Source organism: Vipera ursinii (genome assembly GCF_947247035.1).
Source record: "Vipera ursinii genome assembly, chromosome: 1".
In the NCBI taxonomy this organism is placed as follows: domain Eukaryota; kingdom Metazoa; phylum Chordata; class Lepidosauria; order Squamata; family Viperidae; genus Vipera; species Vipera ursinii.
In genome coordinates this window covers 225,678,701-225,696,385 of record NC_139512.1, presented here as the reverse complement: position 1 = coordinate 225,696,385, position 17,685 = coordinate 225,678,701, and the positions used below count along the sequence as shown (strand labels likewise).

The 17,685-nt window shown below is 36.1% G+C and overlaps 1 protein-coding gene across 1 annotated transcript in view; it reads left to right on the top strand.

The window, feature by feature from the left end:
• Positions 1 to 17,685, top strand: part of CSMD1 (CUB and Sushi multiple domains 1) — a gene marked incomplete at its 5' end in the record, with an annotated part of 1,146,395 nt that overhangs the window by 1,049,631 nt on the left and 79,079 nt on the right. The window contains 3 exons of the mRNA XM_083350006.1: positions 2,999 to 3,187; positions 5,105 to 5,251; positions 13,127 to 13,315. Coding sequence (XP_083206132.1) covers positions 2,999 to 3,187; positions 5,105 to 5,251; positions 13,127 to 13,315 — 525 coding nt within the window. The remainder of the gene's footprint in view (positions 1 to 2,998; positions 3,188 to 5,104; positions 5,252 to 13,126; positions 13,316 to 17,685) is intronic.

Genomic DNA, 17,685 nt, shown 5'->3' with positions numbered 1-17,685 from the left:
TGCCTGGCCTGGTGCCCATCTCTCCCATCTGGGATGTCTTGTGCTGGGGTAGCAGCCGCTGCCATAGCTTCTGCTGCCTTTGACGCACTGGTAGATGGGCCTGGGACTGCCACCTCACTTTCCCGGCACTCCTCTGCTGCCATCTCTGAGGCCAGTGAGCCCTGGCATGGGTCTTCCTCCTCCTCCTTTAGGGATTTGAAAGCTTCCACCATCAGGCTGATGGTTTGTTTGAGGAAGAGGTCAGACTGGGCTGGTCTCTTGTTGTCCTCGCTGAGGTTGAGTTACCTCTTCATCTCTCACTTCTACGCCAGCTAGTGGCTGCCACGCTTAAGGGTTACCTTCCTGGCTTTTTCGTCCCAGTCTTCTTTCTTTCCAATGGTCATCAACCACCTTGGTTTCTCCCAACTTTCTCGGGTCACAGCCTCATCGGATGAACTAAAGGAATCCAAGATGCTCCTACTCAGGCCAGCCTGGGGGGTAGCTTCCCCATTAAGGTTGCCTTCTCCTCTCTCTCCATCTTTTGCATGGTCCCCACAGTAGGGGTCTTCCCTCCAGGTTGACCACTTTGCAGATCCTTCCTAATGTAAGGACCTGCCTCAATCAGTTCTCCCAAGAAAGCAGAACTTTTGAAATGGCATCATTTCAAAATGAACTTTTATTGGGAGGTGTTGACAGCAGGAATAGAAGGCAGTATCTGAGGGTTTCCCATGTGAATCAAGTAATTAAAAGTGTCCATAGTAACCCCACCCTAACTGTCCATCCAGATGGTTCAAACAGGCCAATCTGCAGGTGTGAAAACACTGTGGGAACAGAGTGATTAGGCGCTGCTTCCAAGTCTGTTAGGTGTCTGTACCATTTCTTCAGTGCTCAGAGATAAGGCAGATGGCTGGAGGTACATTCCATTCTCACCCTGTTAGAAACACATCAAAGAGGATAGAGCAAGAGACAGAGCAAAGCAAACACACCTCGGCACCTCAAGCTTTCCCCTCCCCCCCAGGAACATATTTTCTTGGGGCAAGAAAAAAATGAAATAATATTCAAGAAAGTGCCAGTCCTTTACTTTAAAAAAAAGAAAGAAAGAAAAATATTTAGTATTTTAAAACTAAAAGGAAAAAACACTGAATAGTATAAACTCACAGATGGACATACTGAAACTAGAATACAGAAACTTCCTCCTTGCAATTAGTAGGTCTATGATCACTTTTTATGCAAAAATTAAAAGTGAACAAATTTTGTGCTAGTTCACCTTCTGGTTCCAGCTGAATAAACCAATCATCAGCTTGTGAATCAGAGAATTTTCTCATGATTGAGTCAAACTGCAAACAAAGAATATGTGGATAATCAAATCATAATTATGTTGGGTCTTTGTGATTAATAGAAATAGAATTAATAGAAATGGCAAATGATATGCAGCTTTGGTCTCCAATTTATATTCTAGCTGTTTTGGAAAAAAGAGAAACCTCATGCAAGATCTTTACTATATATTTTCTCAAAGACTGATTCAGCCTTAAAATTATATGAGCCTTGGTGGAGCAGTGGGCTAATGCCTCCTTAAGTAACACCAGCTGCCTGCAATTAGTGCAGGTTTAAATCCCACCAGGCTCAAGGTTGACTCAGCCTTCCATCCTTCCGAGGTAGGTAAAATGAGGACCCAGATTGTTGGGGGGAATAAGCTGACTTTGTAATAATGCCGCTTGGGGGGTGTATGAAAGCCCTAATAAGCAGGCATATACATAGAATGAAGGTTACTGCTAAGCTTGTAAGCCACCCTGAGTCTTCGGAGAAGGGCGGGATATAAATGGAATTAAAAAAAAAAAGGGCCACTGGAGGTCATGGGGACTACATCTTACAAGGTTATCTGAGAAAACATTTGATCCTGCTGAGCTTGAGGAAGTGGGACAGGACTCTTCCTGCTGTTAGTTCAGCCATGCCTGTATTAGATCCCCTCCTGGGTCAAGTCAAGTCTATGGGGGGGGGAAACATGTGCTTGGGTCCAGGGGTGGTTAACTCTTGTTTGGAGGAAGGAGTGATTCTGTCAGCTGATAAGGAGCTACTGTTGTGCCCCTTTCTCAAGGAGCCATCACTTAAGCCAGTTAATCTGGACAATTTTTGTCCAGTTTCCAATCTTCCCTTTCTAAGCTCTGCATCTATTTAAATTTAGAACTCACTTTTCACTCAATTGCATTCAATTTTTCATTCAGATATTGTTGGCCCTAAAAGTTGCTTGATATCTTCTCCCAACTTAAAACATTTCAGGGGTATTAAGAACAAGATAATATTCTTCATCACTGTTCAAATTTTAATAGTACATAACATAAAAAATAAAAGTCTAATGTTTGAAATCCCTGTAAAATGTTATAAGACTTTAGCACTTTAGAATCTCCTCCTCCTTCTCCTCCTCCATTATAATCTACAAGTGATTTAAATAATTACTGCATTATTGTTTCCTTTGTGCATATCTTCTTCCTTCAGTTATCATGCTAAACATTACCATTATAGTGTAAAATATGAAATATGAACCAAGAATCTGTAGCATCCTGAAGAATAACTGGTTATTCTTCTGAGAATGGTGTAGGGAGGCCTAACAACTTCTAAGGGGCTAAGCAAATATATGTGATGTTATGATAAATTTACGTAGCATTTTTTTCTTTTATTATCATTTATTTATTCATTATATTACTGAAAATAGATTTAAGCTAAATAGACTGAAATAAATATTATTCAAGAGGGACACTCCTTTAATTTTACTTCACCATCAAGGTAAAGGTAATTTCTGTATTCAGATTTAGTTTCTGAAGCATGGAGGGTTTTATGAAAGCAACATGTGTTATATCTTGTTTCAAGGAGAAAATCTGTATTTTGCTTCAATAAGCAATAAATTTCAAAAATGGATTGAACGTCTCTTTTCATATTTATGAAAAAGTGGCAATGTAAGAAAGTAAACTACTTTATTCCCCACCCCCATTTCCCCCCCCCCTATCTCCCTTGTATTTTATAGCACAGTGCCCAGCAAATGAAATTCATACAGTGTCATCTGGTGTAATCCTCAGTCCAGGTTATCCGGGAAACTATCTCAATTCACAAACGTGTGCCTGGAGTCTAAAAGTTGAGCCAAATTATAATATCACTGTTTTTGTAGAATCGTTTCAAAGCGAAAAGCAATTTGATGAGCTGGAAATCTTTGATGGTGAGATTCTTTTTTTTTATTTGTTGATTCAATAATGTGGAAGGAATTAAAGTTCATATGGCCCTCATTATTCAGTCTCCTTATCTGCATTTCCACATATCTAAGTTTGTAAAATAAAAACCAAGCTTTGATATCCAAGGGGTTTACATACCTTCAGATTTTGTCTTTTTTTTCCCCAAAGCACTAAATTTTAGTCAGTTTTTTTGCACAGTAATTTTTTTATGGCCTTGTTATGTATAATCTCATTTTCTAAATACATAAAATTATTGCTAAGCACATTGGTTTGTGCTTAAATTGTAAGCCGCCCTGAGTCTTCGGAGAAGGGCGGGATATAAATGGGATTAAAAAAAATAGAACCTCTGCAACAACAAGCTCTAATACATATTAAATTGTGTATTTTGGTGTTTATAAAAAATAGATCCACATCTTTTACTTTTAAGCAAAGTATCCAAAAGGGATACATTGGTGGAAGGGAAGCACTCTTCCTTGAAGCATCACAGAAGCTATTATACATCTTTTGGAAGATTTCAGCATATCTTTCAAACTCATCTCCAGCTGCCTATAGATGTGTATACATACAGTGTTGCTTTCCTTCACTGGTAGTACCAATAGCAAAGTTGGTTCTGCAGGCGCGCACACACACACACATAGACACACTTTGAAGCAGCTGTGGAACACATCTAAGGGGAACAGCTGCTTTTGTGTTTCAAGGAGAAATGTTTTCTCTTGCTAATTTAGAGTCTGTTTTAAATGTGTTACACTTCCTAAATAAATTCATTTCCATCAATCCTGAAGAAATGTGATTTCTTGTTGATTATTTTCAGCCTTTGAAAAATATTTCTTTTGAAATGAACCAGACTAATGTTCTTATCCTCATTTAGTCATTCAACATTGATTAATAACCTAATTATCTACTTACCATTTTAGTTTTTTAATGTTTGGGTTTTCTCTTATTTGAATTTGTTATAGTGGCCTCCACTTGTACTGAAGAGGTTGTTATCCCCATGAAACCTAAGTTTTTTTTCAATATGAAATGGGAGAAAAGTTTCAAGCATATTCCACCCTCCTTCTGTTTAATGTTTTTCCAATTCTTTTCAAAACAAACCTGCGTATTTACTGTTACTTCTGTTAAAATCAAAAGTCAAAGATTTTCCTACCTTCTTTCTTTCAACAAATATTACCTACCTAAAGGTAAAGGTAAAGGTTCCCCCGCACACGTGTGCTAGTCGTTTCTGACTCTAGGGGCTGGTGCTCATCTCCGTTTCAAAGCCGAAGAGCCAGCGCTTGTCTGAGGACGTGGTCATGTGGCCGGCATGATTATATGCCAAAGGTGCACGGAACGCTGTTACCTTCCCACTGTAGTAGTCCCTATTTTTCTACTTGCATTTTTACGTGCTTTCGAACTACTAGGTTAGCAGAAGCTGGAACGAGTAACAGGCGCTCACTCTGTTACGCGGCACTCAGGATTCGACCAGCCAAACTGCCAACCTTCTGATCGACAAGCTCAGTGTCCTAACCCACTGAGCCACCGCGTCCCTTTTATTACCTACCTACTGAGACCAATTTACTGGTTTACTGATCCAGGTTTCAAGTCATAAGGAACCCTATCTTTAACTGATTTTGATCACTTGGTATCTATTAAAAAGAAAGATTACTAATACTTTAGATGACCTTAATTATAGAATTTGATGACAGGTCTGTGTTCTAATGCATGCCAATAATGCACTTCATCCAATTTTCAAATTAGTCCAAATGGTACTAATTACATCAATCCATATTGGAATTCAGACCTCATTTTAATTTGACAAGCACTGGTAAAATGTCTCTTTAGTGTTAAAACAAATATTATTTCAAGGCATTTCCAATAATCTTAAGATATGTGACAGGATTATTAACATTTTGATATATTTTGCACAGGTTCTTCTGGACAAAGCCCTTTGCTGGTTGCCTTGAGTGGAAATCATACTGGGCAACTTAACTATACAAGCAAATCCAATCAGTTGTATCTGCGTTGGTCAACTGACCATGCAACTACTAAAAAAGGATTCAAGATACGTTATTCAGGTAAGTAGTAAATTCAGCATTAAAGACCTGCTTATAATGTGCTCATTAAAAAGAGAAGATTTATAAGAATATGCAGAGAGCCCATACCAATAAACAGCAAATACTTCTATCAAAATTCTCTAGTTTTCACTACCTGATATCTACTTAATTAGTAGAACTACTGATAAACTATTGACATCTATTAAGCCTCTCCAGAGCTTTACCAATCAGAACAGATAATACTGGGCTGAAGTAACCAATTGTCTTATTCAGTGCTTTTTTTGTATAAGAAAAAGGTGCCGGAACTCACACATGTCATACAACCCGCCTTGCCTACCCTACAAGGTTCCATCCAAAAAAGGTGCCGGAACTCCGTTCTGAGCGTTCTATGAGAAAAAAAGCCCTGGTCTTATTTAAAATTACTTTACTGAATACTCTGCAAAAAAAAAACAAACACAACACAACCAAAACTCTTGTACACCACTGCAGAGAATGAAGGAAACTGTGAAAACTGGAAATGTATTCTATTATTGTAACTAACTATATGTGAATGACTAGAGATCATTATTCCTTGATTATTTTAATTTTCTACTGTGCCAATATTTTATATGGTGTGTTATTTCTGTATGAAAATGTAGTTACTGATGGAGCCAAAAATCAACAACCAGAAAATGTACTTTTGGATGATTAATGGTTTTCAAAGAGACTGTTCCCCTTTCTATTTGTGTGAACTCTTTTTCACTGCCAGATATTGAAGCATTTGCATGATTCCTTTGTCCTATTCTTAACCTACGTAAAAATATTCAGATGTGCATTCCTTGCAGAGAACAAATTCCAATGCCAATTTAAAAAGTAATATAGGGTTATGAATTAAATCTGGTATTCAGTACAAACAACTTTTTGTAGTCTACCAAAATGGTTTCTGTTGAAGTGGGCTAAATCTGAAAGGAAATCATTATTTAGAGATAAAACCTAAGGGCATGGTATTTAATAATTACATCATCAAAACTGCATGTCTCTGGGGGGATAAGAAAGGAACCAACCTATGAAATAAATATCATTTCATAATGCAAACATGCGTATGCACTTGAGGTCATGATGCAAGTGGACACAAATACATGTTTCATCTTTTTTTAGACGTTCTTTGTACCAAATGCCTATATATTGTAGAATTGTAATAAATATGTTTACTATTTACTTTTCTATGTTGCGAAAATAATTTGCAGGTTTTAGAATGACCATGCATAGGAAAAACTATTTGAAATCAGTGCCATATAATAATGGGTTTATTTTAAGTGAAATTTATTTCCCACTTAGAAATATGTTATTTTAAAATAGATATGCCTGTTATATGAAAAAATGGGAGTTTTGTAGGGGATATGAGTCGCATAAAAATTTAATAACCATGCATACATACATGTGTGAACATCTTAGCATAATATTTTTACTTGTTATTTTTAAAAGTGAACAAACTCTGAGAATTTCAATTCAATTTCCTCCACAGTACAACTTAGAAAATTCAGTAATACTTTATGAAATCGATACCTTTTTCTATCTGAAAGTATACTAAGTGAAAGCTAATTGTAATTCTTCTGTTTGTGTGATTTGTGTGTAGTTTAATGCATCCAAAGAAAATTGCAGAGTGTCTCAATGGACTGCAAAGGAAAAGGGGAAAAATATCCCAAACAAGACTATCAGTATTGTTTGTCTGACATCTTTGCTAGCACTGCTAAACAAATAGCAAGCTAAATATCTTCAGCAGGTTACTTTTTATACACTGCTCTGATTTTTAGCAATAATAAGCTCTAACAAAGAACAATTATATTACTGGCTTAATATAAATATATGTGTTGTACAGATTTTGGTCCTGAAATGGATTGTTTGTATGTCAAATTCAGAAGATTTCATTTCTGTCTCCCTCTCTAAAGAGTCACGTTGGGTATCATGATGGGTAGCATATACCCATGAATGAATGAGTGAGTGAGTGAGTGAGTGAATGAATAGGCAGCGTCATTGGTAGATATTTTTTCTTTCTTTCCAGAATTATTTTACAATTCAACTTAGATTAATCTTGTATAATTTTGACTGTCCTACTGGAAAGATATCAGAATACTGTAATTCTGATTTTATATTTATAAGCAAGTACGTTTAGACGCTAATCCTATAATGGTGTATATGCTGAGCTTTCTTTTTTTTTTTTGTAGTCACCTCTCCCATGCTAGGGATGCCTAGTAAGACAAGTCCTCTCTCTCTCTCTCTGCCTTCTGAATTAACATGATGTTGGCCTTCACAAAGCACAAAAGAAAAAAAAATATTTTGAAAATGTAAAAAAAAAATATTTTATTGTATAGTAGTTATCTTGTTCAAGGATTAGTTAAAAAGTATAAAAGTATAAAATGTTCCTATGGATACTGAAAATTTAGAAATGACATATGAAGCACTGTTAATTCCAAACTGCAAATGAATAGCTTTTTGGGATACAAATGCCTAACTGTATGCATAAGGCAGCGTTTCCCAACCTTAGGAACTTGAAGATGCGTGGACTTCAACTCCCAGAATTCCCCAGCCAGCATAGCTGGCTGGGGAATTCTGGGAGTTGAAGTCCACGCATCTTCAAGTTCCTAAGGTTGGGAAACGCTGGCATAAGGCAAGCAACTCAGTAGACTAGCTCAGCTTAAACTTTCTCCTGTTTCACAAACAGCATGACCTGAAAAGCTGCATAGTTCTCTTCATGTCATGTAAGTTTACATCAAGTGCAGCAAGCAGCAGGGTAAGCAGTTGGGTTTGAATATTAATAAGAAAAGTCAATAGCATAAAAAATGGGAAAGGAAATGGGGGGCCCAGAAAAGCTATTGATGCTATGGCAGCTGTGATGGAGCCAGCAGGCCACCACATAACTATCAGCCTATTGGAATGATTTACTGCCTCCCTGCCTTCCTCCTTGTTTCGACAAACGTGACTTTGCACAAGGTTTGGCAAATAGCATATGTCCAGAATATTGTGTGGAATTGGTTGAAGTGCTCAGTTACAGATTCTAAAATCCAAAGCATTGTTGCAGAATTCAGTTGTGTTATCACAAAATGTGATGAGAGATGCAAACAAGCCTCATGAAGAAAGAAAGCTGTATCTAGTAACAGTCAGATGAACCTTTTGGTACTTAGTTAATGATATGCAGGAATGACCTTGGGAAACAGGAGGAAGAGCCACAGGCTAGACATCATTTAGATAGGAGGAATCTGAGTCTGCAGAAGGAATGGGGCCATGGAAAAGATCCCAGAAGGGGGGGAGGGGGAGGGGAGGGAGGTGTTGGGGAGGGTTCGGGAGAGGGGAGGGGGTTGGGAGGGGTTTTGTCTTTTTAAAAAATGTATTGTAAAACTTTTCAATTAAAAAAAAAAGGAAAAGATCCCAGAAGGGACATTCCCTAATTTCTTGGACTGCAAGGGCAAAGGGTGAGAGCCTTGCAAGATTCTGTTCATGTGACTTTATAATAAGATTAGAGCTAATATTTCTAGGCATTTCCAGGGTGCTACCTTACAAGGTTGACAACAATGCACCTGGACCATTTTTTATTTTATTTTAGTGAGGATACCTTTAAATGAGAATGGACTCCCTGCAACTGCCTGGACTAGTTGGCAAGATTTGCAGAAGTAGCTTCTGCATCAGCCTAAGAAGAAGGCATTGGCAACATTTCCAGAAGTGGCCTGTTGATGCCTTCTTCCTTGGCTGAGAGAATGAGTGGCCCAAAGTCCCCCCTCTGACTCACTGGTTTCTAGCTTGGTACCATAACCACTACACCAAACTGGCTTTTCTGATGAACTAAATACATTAAAACTAAGTTCAGTATGTTAGTTTTACAGATATAACCTATTCAGATGCAAACCCTAAAACAGAATGACTAAATTTCTGAAGCTGTGGATGTTCTAAGTATTTTAGCTTTTTAGTTTTAATGGAGAAGGTTTCAATAGCAATGAGAGCCACCTGATTCCCTTCCTCCCACCAGACTGTCCCAAACCACCCCACAGAGACATTTGTATGCCGCAAACAACAATTTGCTTTTTTTATATTCAATGCTTGAACACCATTTTAACATTACATTTTCACTCAGATCTCCACTCATGTTCTTATGTATTTTCAGAAATTTGTTAGAAAACACTTTTGCAAACACAGGTGGACAGAGTGTCTGCGTGTGTACTAAAGACTTCTGTTGGCTAGGTGAAGGAAAGAATGAGCAATGGAGAAGGGGAAGATAAATATCAGGTCGCTAAGCATTCTGTGATGACCTTCCCAGTAGGATAGATGGAAATATATCAGGTTTCTCAACAGTAACCTGGGGGGAAAGAAATGAAATATGAATGTTCGCACTGAAAGCAAAAAAAGAACAGCAAAACAGACTATTTTCCACTGACCCAATGTCCCATTTAGGAAGTAGGATTATTGCTCACCTAGCTGTGTTACTGAACTATACAATTTTTCACAGGAGTTTTTCACAGCAGTACCTGGAGATGGTGATATTGAAACAGAAATTTTCTTTAGAGAAAGCACTGTTTATTGTACATCTATGAATCTTCTAGTGGGTTTATTCAGGACTACTTGGATTTTTGTTTGCATTTCCAAATCAATTTTGTAGGGTGCCCATAATTATAAAAGTGAGAAGGGTGGCAATATAAATTTAACAACTAAAATAAATAAAATAATAAATATCTACTCATTACATCTTCAGAAATTGATAATGATTGCAGAATACAGTGGCTCTGATTTTCTAATACCAATACTTTATTATTGAGAAGATGTACTGATAGGAGAGAATATTTGCAGCTTAGGCTTGAACTGTGGGGTCCTTGGTACTCTCTGAGTTTGGTTGTTTTCTTGCAGACATTTCATTAGGTAACATAAGAAGAAGATGCACTGTGAAGATGTGCTTGAAAAATGTGGTGACACTACCTGGTGTTAAATCTTTAAAGCCATAGGTAGGAGAGTGGGATTTCTTATGGTCAGAGATATATCCCAAGAATCCCCTGAAGCAAACTATTTTATTCAGATTTTGAATAATGTTATTATTCAAATACTTGCATACTTTGGGATTGAATATTTATTGGCTTAAAATGTCTTCTGTCTTAAATACACGATATTATATTTATGCATGGATGCTTTTATAACATAATGCTATGTATGTTTTCTAAAAAGAGGTATTCCTCTACGTACAGTAGCTCTTAATTCTAAATAAAAATACATAGAATTTCAATCTAAATTCAATCTAAATTCAAATGCAGCATTTCCATAAAAATATGTGTGCATAGAGATAGCAACATCAGAAAAACGTAAACAAAAATTATCAATCTAAATGATATAACCTTGACTGAAAATTTGACCATGCAACTGGTAGTAAGTGACATGAAAAGCTAATGTGGTAAACAGGAGAGGTTTTTAGTTTTCCGCTGGGCTGTTTACACTTTCTGTGGCAGCTTTTCTATAGAGATAGTGTCACTTCATTATTCAGGCAGTTACTGATTATTTTTTAGAAAAGGCTTTTTCATATTAAAAAAAATGAAATGAGGAAAATTGGAAATGCCATTAACGCTTTGACAAAATTGTCAGATAAAAAAATTAGAATTATTAGCAGAAGGGGGTCATCCACAATTTTCTTATTGACAGATAAGTTTATTACAGTTTTTTTTAAAGTTCTTATCTTTTCAGTGCAAATGACTGAAAAGAAGCATATGATTAATGATTACTAAGAACAAAAAGACCATGGAGGAGAAAAACTCAAACAACTCTGATTATAAATAGACTGAAATTAAAATGGGCTCCTACAGCACTTCATTATTCATTGTAGCTCTGATAAACCCCTACTAACACTATATGCTAATACATACAGGAAGAACCTATTTGCAAAAAGACATCTCTATTTTTTAAAGTTATAAATATTATTATTTCCCGCATAATATTTTAATAGATTCATTTGATCTCCACTTACCTGCTAGCTGGAGAAGCAAAGATGTGTCTTATGGTTTTCCTTAAGGTCATACATCAATGTGTTTGTTTAAGAAAATACGGCTGTGTGTGCAGGAAACAGAAATTTTGGCAGAACTGATATAAAGTCATTCATTAGATAGTTTTCCAATTTTCCCCTTTTTCAGTGATTTTTTTTAAAAAAGGCAATGTTCCTCCTAAAGGACATAGGAACATCTTAGGTTCTATTCATTGAGCAGGACTTCTCCTCCTTTTTCTTCCCCATTGTTTCTTTCCCTGTGCAGGAACAAATATTTCTGACTTCCAGATTATTTTTGGATGTCTTATACAATTTTGTTGTGAGAGGAGGAAGAAGCCATAGAGAAGGAACTTGAATAGTGCGATATCTTGAGTTGAATTTGACATCCTAAATATGTTCCTCTCGCATTTACAGAAGAGGTAACAAAAGCATTTGCTTGCTTTACCAGTTATAGCCCCGTCTGGTGCTGTAACCCTGGTGACAGTACTTCGTGCCTTAATCAGCATGAGGCTGGACAACTATAGTGCCCTCCATCAGGCTGCCTTTGGAGACAACTGGGAAGCTGTAGCTGATGTAAAAATGCAGCAGGCAAATTATGATGAGACAACCATGCCAGTGTAGAATAACACCTAATAGCATCTAGATTTGTTGCAGTGTCCAATTCAAAGTGTTTTGAACCTGTAAAGCTCTATATTGCACATTTCTGGAATACCTCAGAATACACCTTGCCAGAACTGAGTTGGTTGGTGTGGTCATTGAGACAATTGTTGAAAGTCTCCCTGTCCCCCTGCCACAAAGTAAACTGTGTGGATGTGAAGAGTGTGGAAGAGGAGTTGAGGTTTCTCTTTTAGGCTATCAAGCCATTGGATCCTTCTGACTATCCTTCTAAGTTCATCAGAGTGTACTATTCTGAAGTCTAATATTGAAATATGACTACAGTTTCTCCTCCCCATGCTCTCTGAAAATCCAGAATAGTATGTTTATTGCCTCTCAGGCTCCCAATTATCTTTACTTCCTCAACCATTTTCTCCAAATTGGTGAGGATTAGATTCAGGGTAGCAGTCTTGAGGACACGTCAGGTAATATTTGAGTGGATTTTAGATTACTGGACTAGACTAAGAAATAATTCAAAGAATATGCTGCTGATTCTGCTGTATTTTGTGATATGTCTTCATAGTGTAGTATATTTAATTACATTTGTGTGCTTTTAATTTCTTAGTTCTTATATTACATTTGTAAGTTTTCTGGAGAGAATAGTGTTCAGTGTTCTAATATTTAAGTTTCCCCAAAAAAGCTTGCTGTAATTCATCAAAAGTATTGATTTGGAATAGATTAGTGCATGTATTGCTCATCAGCCACATGTGGTATTTAATTATTTACTTATTAAACATTGTACTTTAAGGGGAAATAAATTATGATGCAGTTTGTGAAAATGTATATCTTCTGCCTGTGTAGTAAACCTGACATAAATGAGTATAGTGTATTGATTTATTCAGTGCAACAACCTGAAACAACCCATATAGATCTAATATTACCTCAATACAAAATGAGACTTTATAGTGGGAGAAAGCACTCTGGGACCACCCCAGTACTGAGTGTGCATACCATTTGATTAATGCCATCAAGACATTTTACACGCAAGGATTTTAACAGCTTTAATATTTTCCTAAAAAAATTGTTGTTAAAATTTAAAATTTAATAGTGGATTTAAATGCCTCTTGTTTGAAAGATACATTTCTTAAATTTAAAAAAAAATCCCTGGTTTTAATCTTTAGACTGGAAATATAAGTGACAAGTTGAGTATCATTCTTTAAATGGCTTTTAAGGAAATTTAGATTTTAGAAGAGTTGTCTTCTGCCTTTTTAGTAATAATATTGCTTTTATTTTATTACTTTGATCCTGTACAGCTCCATACTGCAGCTTAAATCATATTGTGAAGAATGGTGGAATTGTAAATAAGACCAAGGGCACAGTTGGCAGCATAATTCGCTACTATTGTAAATCTGGATACAGGATAATTGGTCATAGCAATGCAACTTGCAGACATCACCCAAATGGCATGTATCAGTGGGATTCTCCTCCACCGCTTTGCCAAGGTAAGACTTAACTCTGTGTGTGTGTGTGTGTGTGTGTGTGTGTGAGAGAGAGAGAGAGAGAGAGAGAGAGAGACAGACAGACAGACAGACAGACAGACAGACAGACAGACAGAGACAGAGAGATTTTGGCATTTAGGAGCCAACTAATTTCAGATCCTGTTGTTCCAAGTTCATTATGTATTGTACCATCTGAGTTTCTAAGCCAACAAAACAGAAAGGTTTATCTAGGGCATGCTACAAAAAGTATTCAGTTAATATGGCAACTTAAGCACTGAAGAAGAAAAAGGGTTGCTTTATCAAATGTTGAAGCCATTATATCATTTCATCAGCAATTCTAATCTTGAAATTTCTGCTTATAATATAAGAATGAAAAATTTGCTTCCAAACTGTGCCAACAAATATGATTTCATGAGAACTGAGATTCTGTGGCAGCAGCAACTGATGAGAAAAATGGGTCAGGAATTCCAAAAAAAACCCCTCCAGGCACTAAAAGTTCAAGTCCAATGAGGAAAAACAATGGATACAATGGAAGGAACCAAAGTGGTTGTACTAAAGGATTTAATGAAGTTCTGAAAACTGAGGAAACTTATATTGGGTGGCCTGACCAAACATTTCTTCAATATCTTTGAGAAATACTAAAGTGAAGTGTCAACTGACTGCAGAAGGGCCAATATTCCCCCTATCTTCAAAAGGGAGAAAATAGGACCTATGTAACTCCAAACTTACAAAAGTCTGTAAAGTGAGTATTGTGTACACAACTTGAAAAAAGTACTGTCATTAGCAAAAGTGATTCTTGTTGGACTACTTCATTTCAGAAAACTTACTAAATAGATAGTAGTCCTTGAGTTATGGCCATTTATTCAGTGACTGTTTAAAGTTACAATTGTGCTGAATGAAGAGATTATAAATGCCCTTTGAAATTAGTCATCGATGACTTCCGGTTTTGCGTTATAGCAACCGGTTGCAGGCTTGTGGATTCTTCGCATCCCCGTGGCTAATTTTGCCCTCCCAGGGGACCATAAATGGGTCTAAATCGCCCCGGAGAGGTGACCAAGAAAGAAGGGTGCTCCACAGATTCTGGAATGGCAGCAGCCATTCCATTCAACTTGGGCAAAACCTTCTAACTCGACAGGAGAAAGGCTGGCCTTATTGCATCGACCAGCCCAAGCTACTTGCAACTGAAGTCCAAAAGCACTAACCAGTATAACTGTGAACAGTGTGCTTGAAACTGGGTGAGGTATTCAATCTACTCTTTTCTATTTTACATTTAATTTCCTGGAAAACATCCCCAAGAAGGAAAATACCTCCAAAAGGGAAGGAGGGGGATTTCCTCCCCAACCTTATACTAATGTAAGCAGCGAATTAATCTTTTTATGGAGGATCAAAATATACGAAAATGAAATAAATATAAAACCTGAAACTTAAAACTTGAATCTGGATAAATCTAAAATTGTTTTAATGGTTAAGACTCACATTTCAAAGATAATTGTTTATTTCGGAAATTGAAAAACAAATAGTTGCTGATACCTAGTGGCAGATGAAGACTATGACAGCTATGACTTTAATATAAGACTTGGCAAAATCTGGGAAAAACTAATCTGTGTCTGTGACCTTCAAAGTTTAAACAACAAAGAACAGCTGTGATAAAAAGAAAGAAAATAATCTGGGGTGTAGACAAAGAGATCATTATAAATTTCAGGAAAAAAAACTTTTTTGAACTATTTGGATTACAGATATCTATCTAATTGGGACTCTAAAGCTATTTACAGAGAAAAGAAAGGAAGAGGAAAACTCAAATTCTTGGCTATCATGGATAAGAGACATGTAGAAAGAACATATCAAAAAAACAAATACATCACAGGAGGAGATATATAGTATACTGCAACTAATTCAAACAACAATGACAAACAAACAACTTCCCATCATCCTGTGCGCTCCCACAGGGAGGGCCTTCTCAGGGTACTGCCGGTTAAGGAATGCCGGCGGGTTATTCCCAGGGGAAGGGCGTTCTCTGTGGGCATGCCGGCCCTATGGAACCAACTTCCCACGGAACTCAGGACTGCCCCCGACCTTCACTCATTTCGCCAGGACTTGAAAACCTGGTTCTTTGAGCTGTTTGGCCCAGACTGAGGGGTTTTAACTAATTTAATTTAATTGGGTTTTAGTTTAACTTCAGGGACTGTAATTTAATCATAGTTTTTAACTGCTTTTAATTTTTGTATGCTATGTATTTTAATTCTCCCTGTAAACCGCCCTGAGTCCTACGGGAATAGGGCGTTATATAAATTTAAATAATAATAAACCACAAAGAAATCCAAAACAACTTTGAAAATATAAATCAATTTATTTCCAAGTTAATTCTACAACAACAAAATTCCCAGAAAACAACAGAGAAGGAGCAGATAAATGGATATAGAATTCAGAATAGAGACTTAAAGATGGAACTTAACAAAACAAGGAAACATGATTCAATCCTAGTGTGGAAAAATTCACAAGAATTGGGGAAAAAAACAACTTATCCCTTAAGACGACAAAATAAATCTGAGGACAAGAAAACAAATTGGATAAAAAGGACTGTAGAGATGTCAGGGACACTGGAGAGAAAGGAAATGATAAAAGAAGTGGAGAGAAAGAAAAATAAAAAGATTTTCAACAAACATGGAAAGGCAGAAGTCCCGTACAAAGACACTTCTCCAGATTTACTTTTTATATCTACAGCAACATTTACGAACATACAGAAAAACTTTTTGATTCAGCAAAATACATTGATTAAGTAAGACACTGGACAAAAGAAAAAGACTCAAGTGGAAACTAAGAAAATAGATGATGGGACTTACCAGAGAGAATACTTAAAAAAGAATCATTTGTTTTAATATGGTTAAAGAAATAGAAAAGTTTTGGAATATATATGTCACTCTAAGAGGGATGAATTCTCTAAATATAATATAGTATGCTTTTTTCCCTTTTTTGTTCTCTTTTGTTCTCTTTTCTCTTTATGAGTAATATAAAAAAGTTGAAATGACTTAGATCAGACATGTCAAACAGCTGGCTCAGGGGCCAGATGCGTCACACCGAAACCGCGCCCACTCCATTGCCGGCAATGGGGAAAAAGTGGTGATATGTCACACGATGTCACGTGATGTCACAAGTTTGACATGCCTGACTTAGATAAAGGAAATGTTTTAGATATTTAAATGTGATTGAATTTAAGAAATTTATAATGGATAAAAATGTTTTGAATAAGAGGTAAAGGACTAGATGACTAGATGCATTAAATGGAATGTTTAAAGATTAAACATATTTTTAATTGTGGTTAAAAAGAATAAGAAAATTAGGAAATAAATACATATTAGCTTAGGAGGGATATATATTTTAAGTAGTATGTTATTTTTTATGCTTCTTTACTCTTGCTTTTCTTCTTTTTTCTACTGTTTTATCTATTCCTTAAGAAATGTAAAAGTGTGAGATGGTTCATATGGAAAAACAGAGTTAAATTCTTAAATATAATTAATTTTTGAGAAAATTATTTGGTGGGAGAAACAAATTAAAATAAGGACTGTAACACCATCTATGATAAGGCAATCAGAATGATTGGATAGAAAAGAAATATTATATTGATATGATTGTTATTTTTAGGACTATTGGGAAAAATATATATTTAATTGTTCTCTATCAAAACAATAAGAATTGTATTAACTCAATGTTTGCAAAAGAGGATATTTTGGAAAAAGAGGAAATCAACTAAAACTATTATTATGGAGTATAGAAATTAATTGTTAGTGATTGTTTTACAAATATAACCCAGACAACACACTGTTCACCAATTATTAAGTGGTTTATGTTGAAACGGATCAGCATAGACTTGTTTTAGTTTATTTTCTATACTTTTGTGGATTTTCCCCCAGAGCAATTTCATTATGTATGAGGTTGTAGTATTGATTCTTCTGGTATAACCTGTAATTAAACACTACGATTGTACCATAAACAGTGATTGGAATCTGATGTGCCTCTGTTCGTTATTACAGAAAATTGTGCAGTTCCTTTCTCTGCCTATTTTATAACAGTTTGAATTTTCATAGATACACATCTCTAGTTGCTTGGGTTAAGCTGGTTAGATTTGAAAGCATTTTTTAATACAAAAATTTTCATCTGGTCAAGTGACAGGTAATAATCCTTTTACTGTTGCACAAAAGATTTACTCTCTTCCAAGGTATTATCATTTATTATTACTGCTGTTACTTTTACAAACAGTGGTAACTGTAGAGCTGACAGTGCATTCAGAATAATTATATCCAAAGAAAATAACAATGGTTATTCAATCTTTATTTAAGAAGTTATTTGTTTTAATGTTTTCAAGTAATTGGATATAG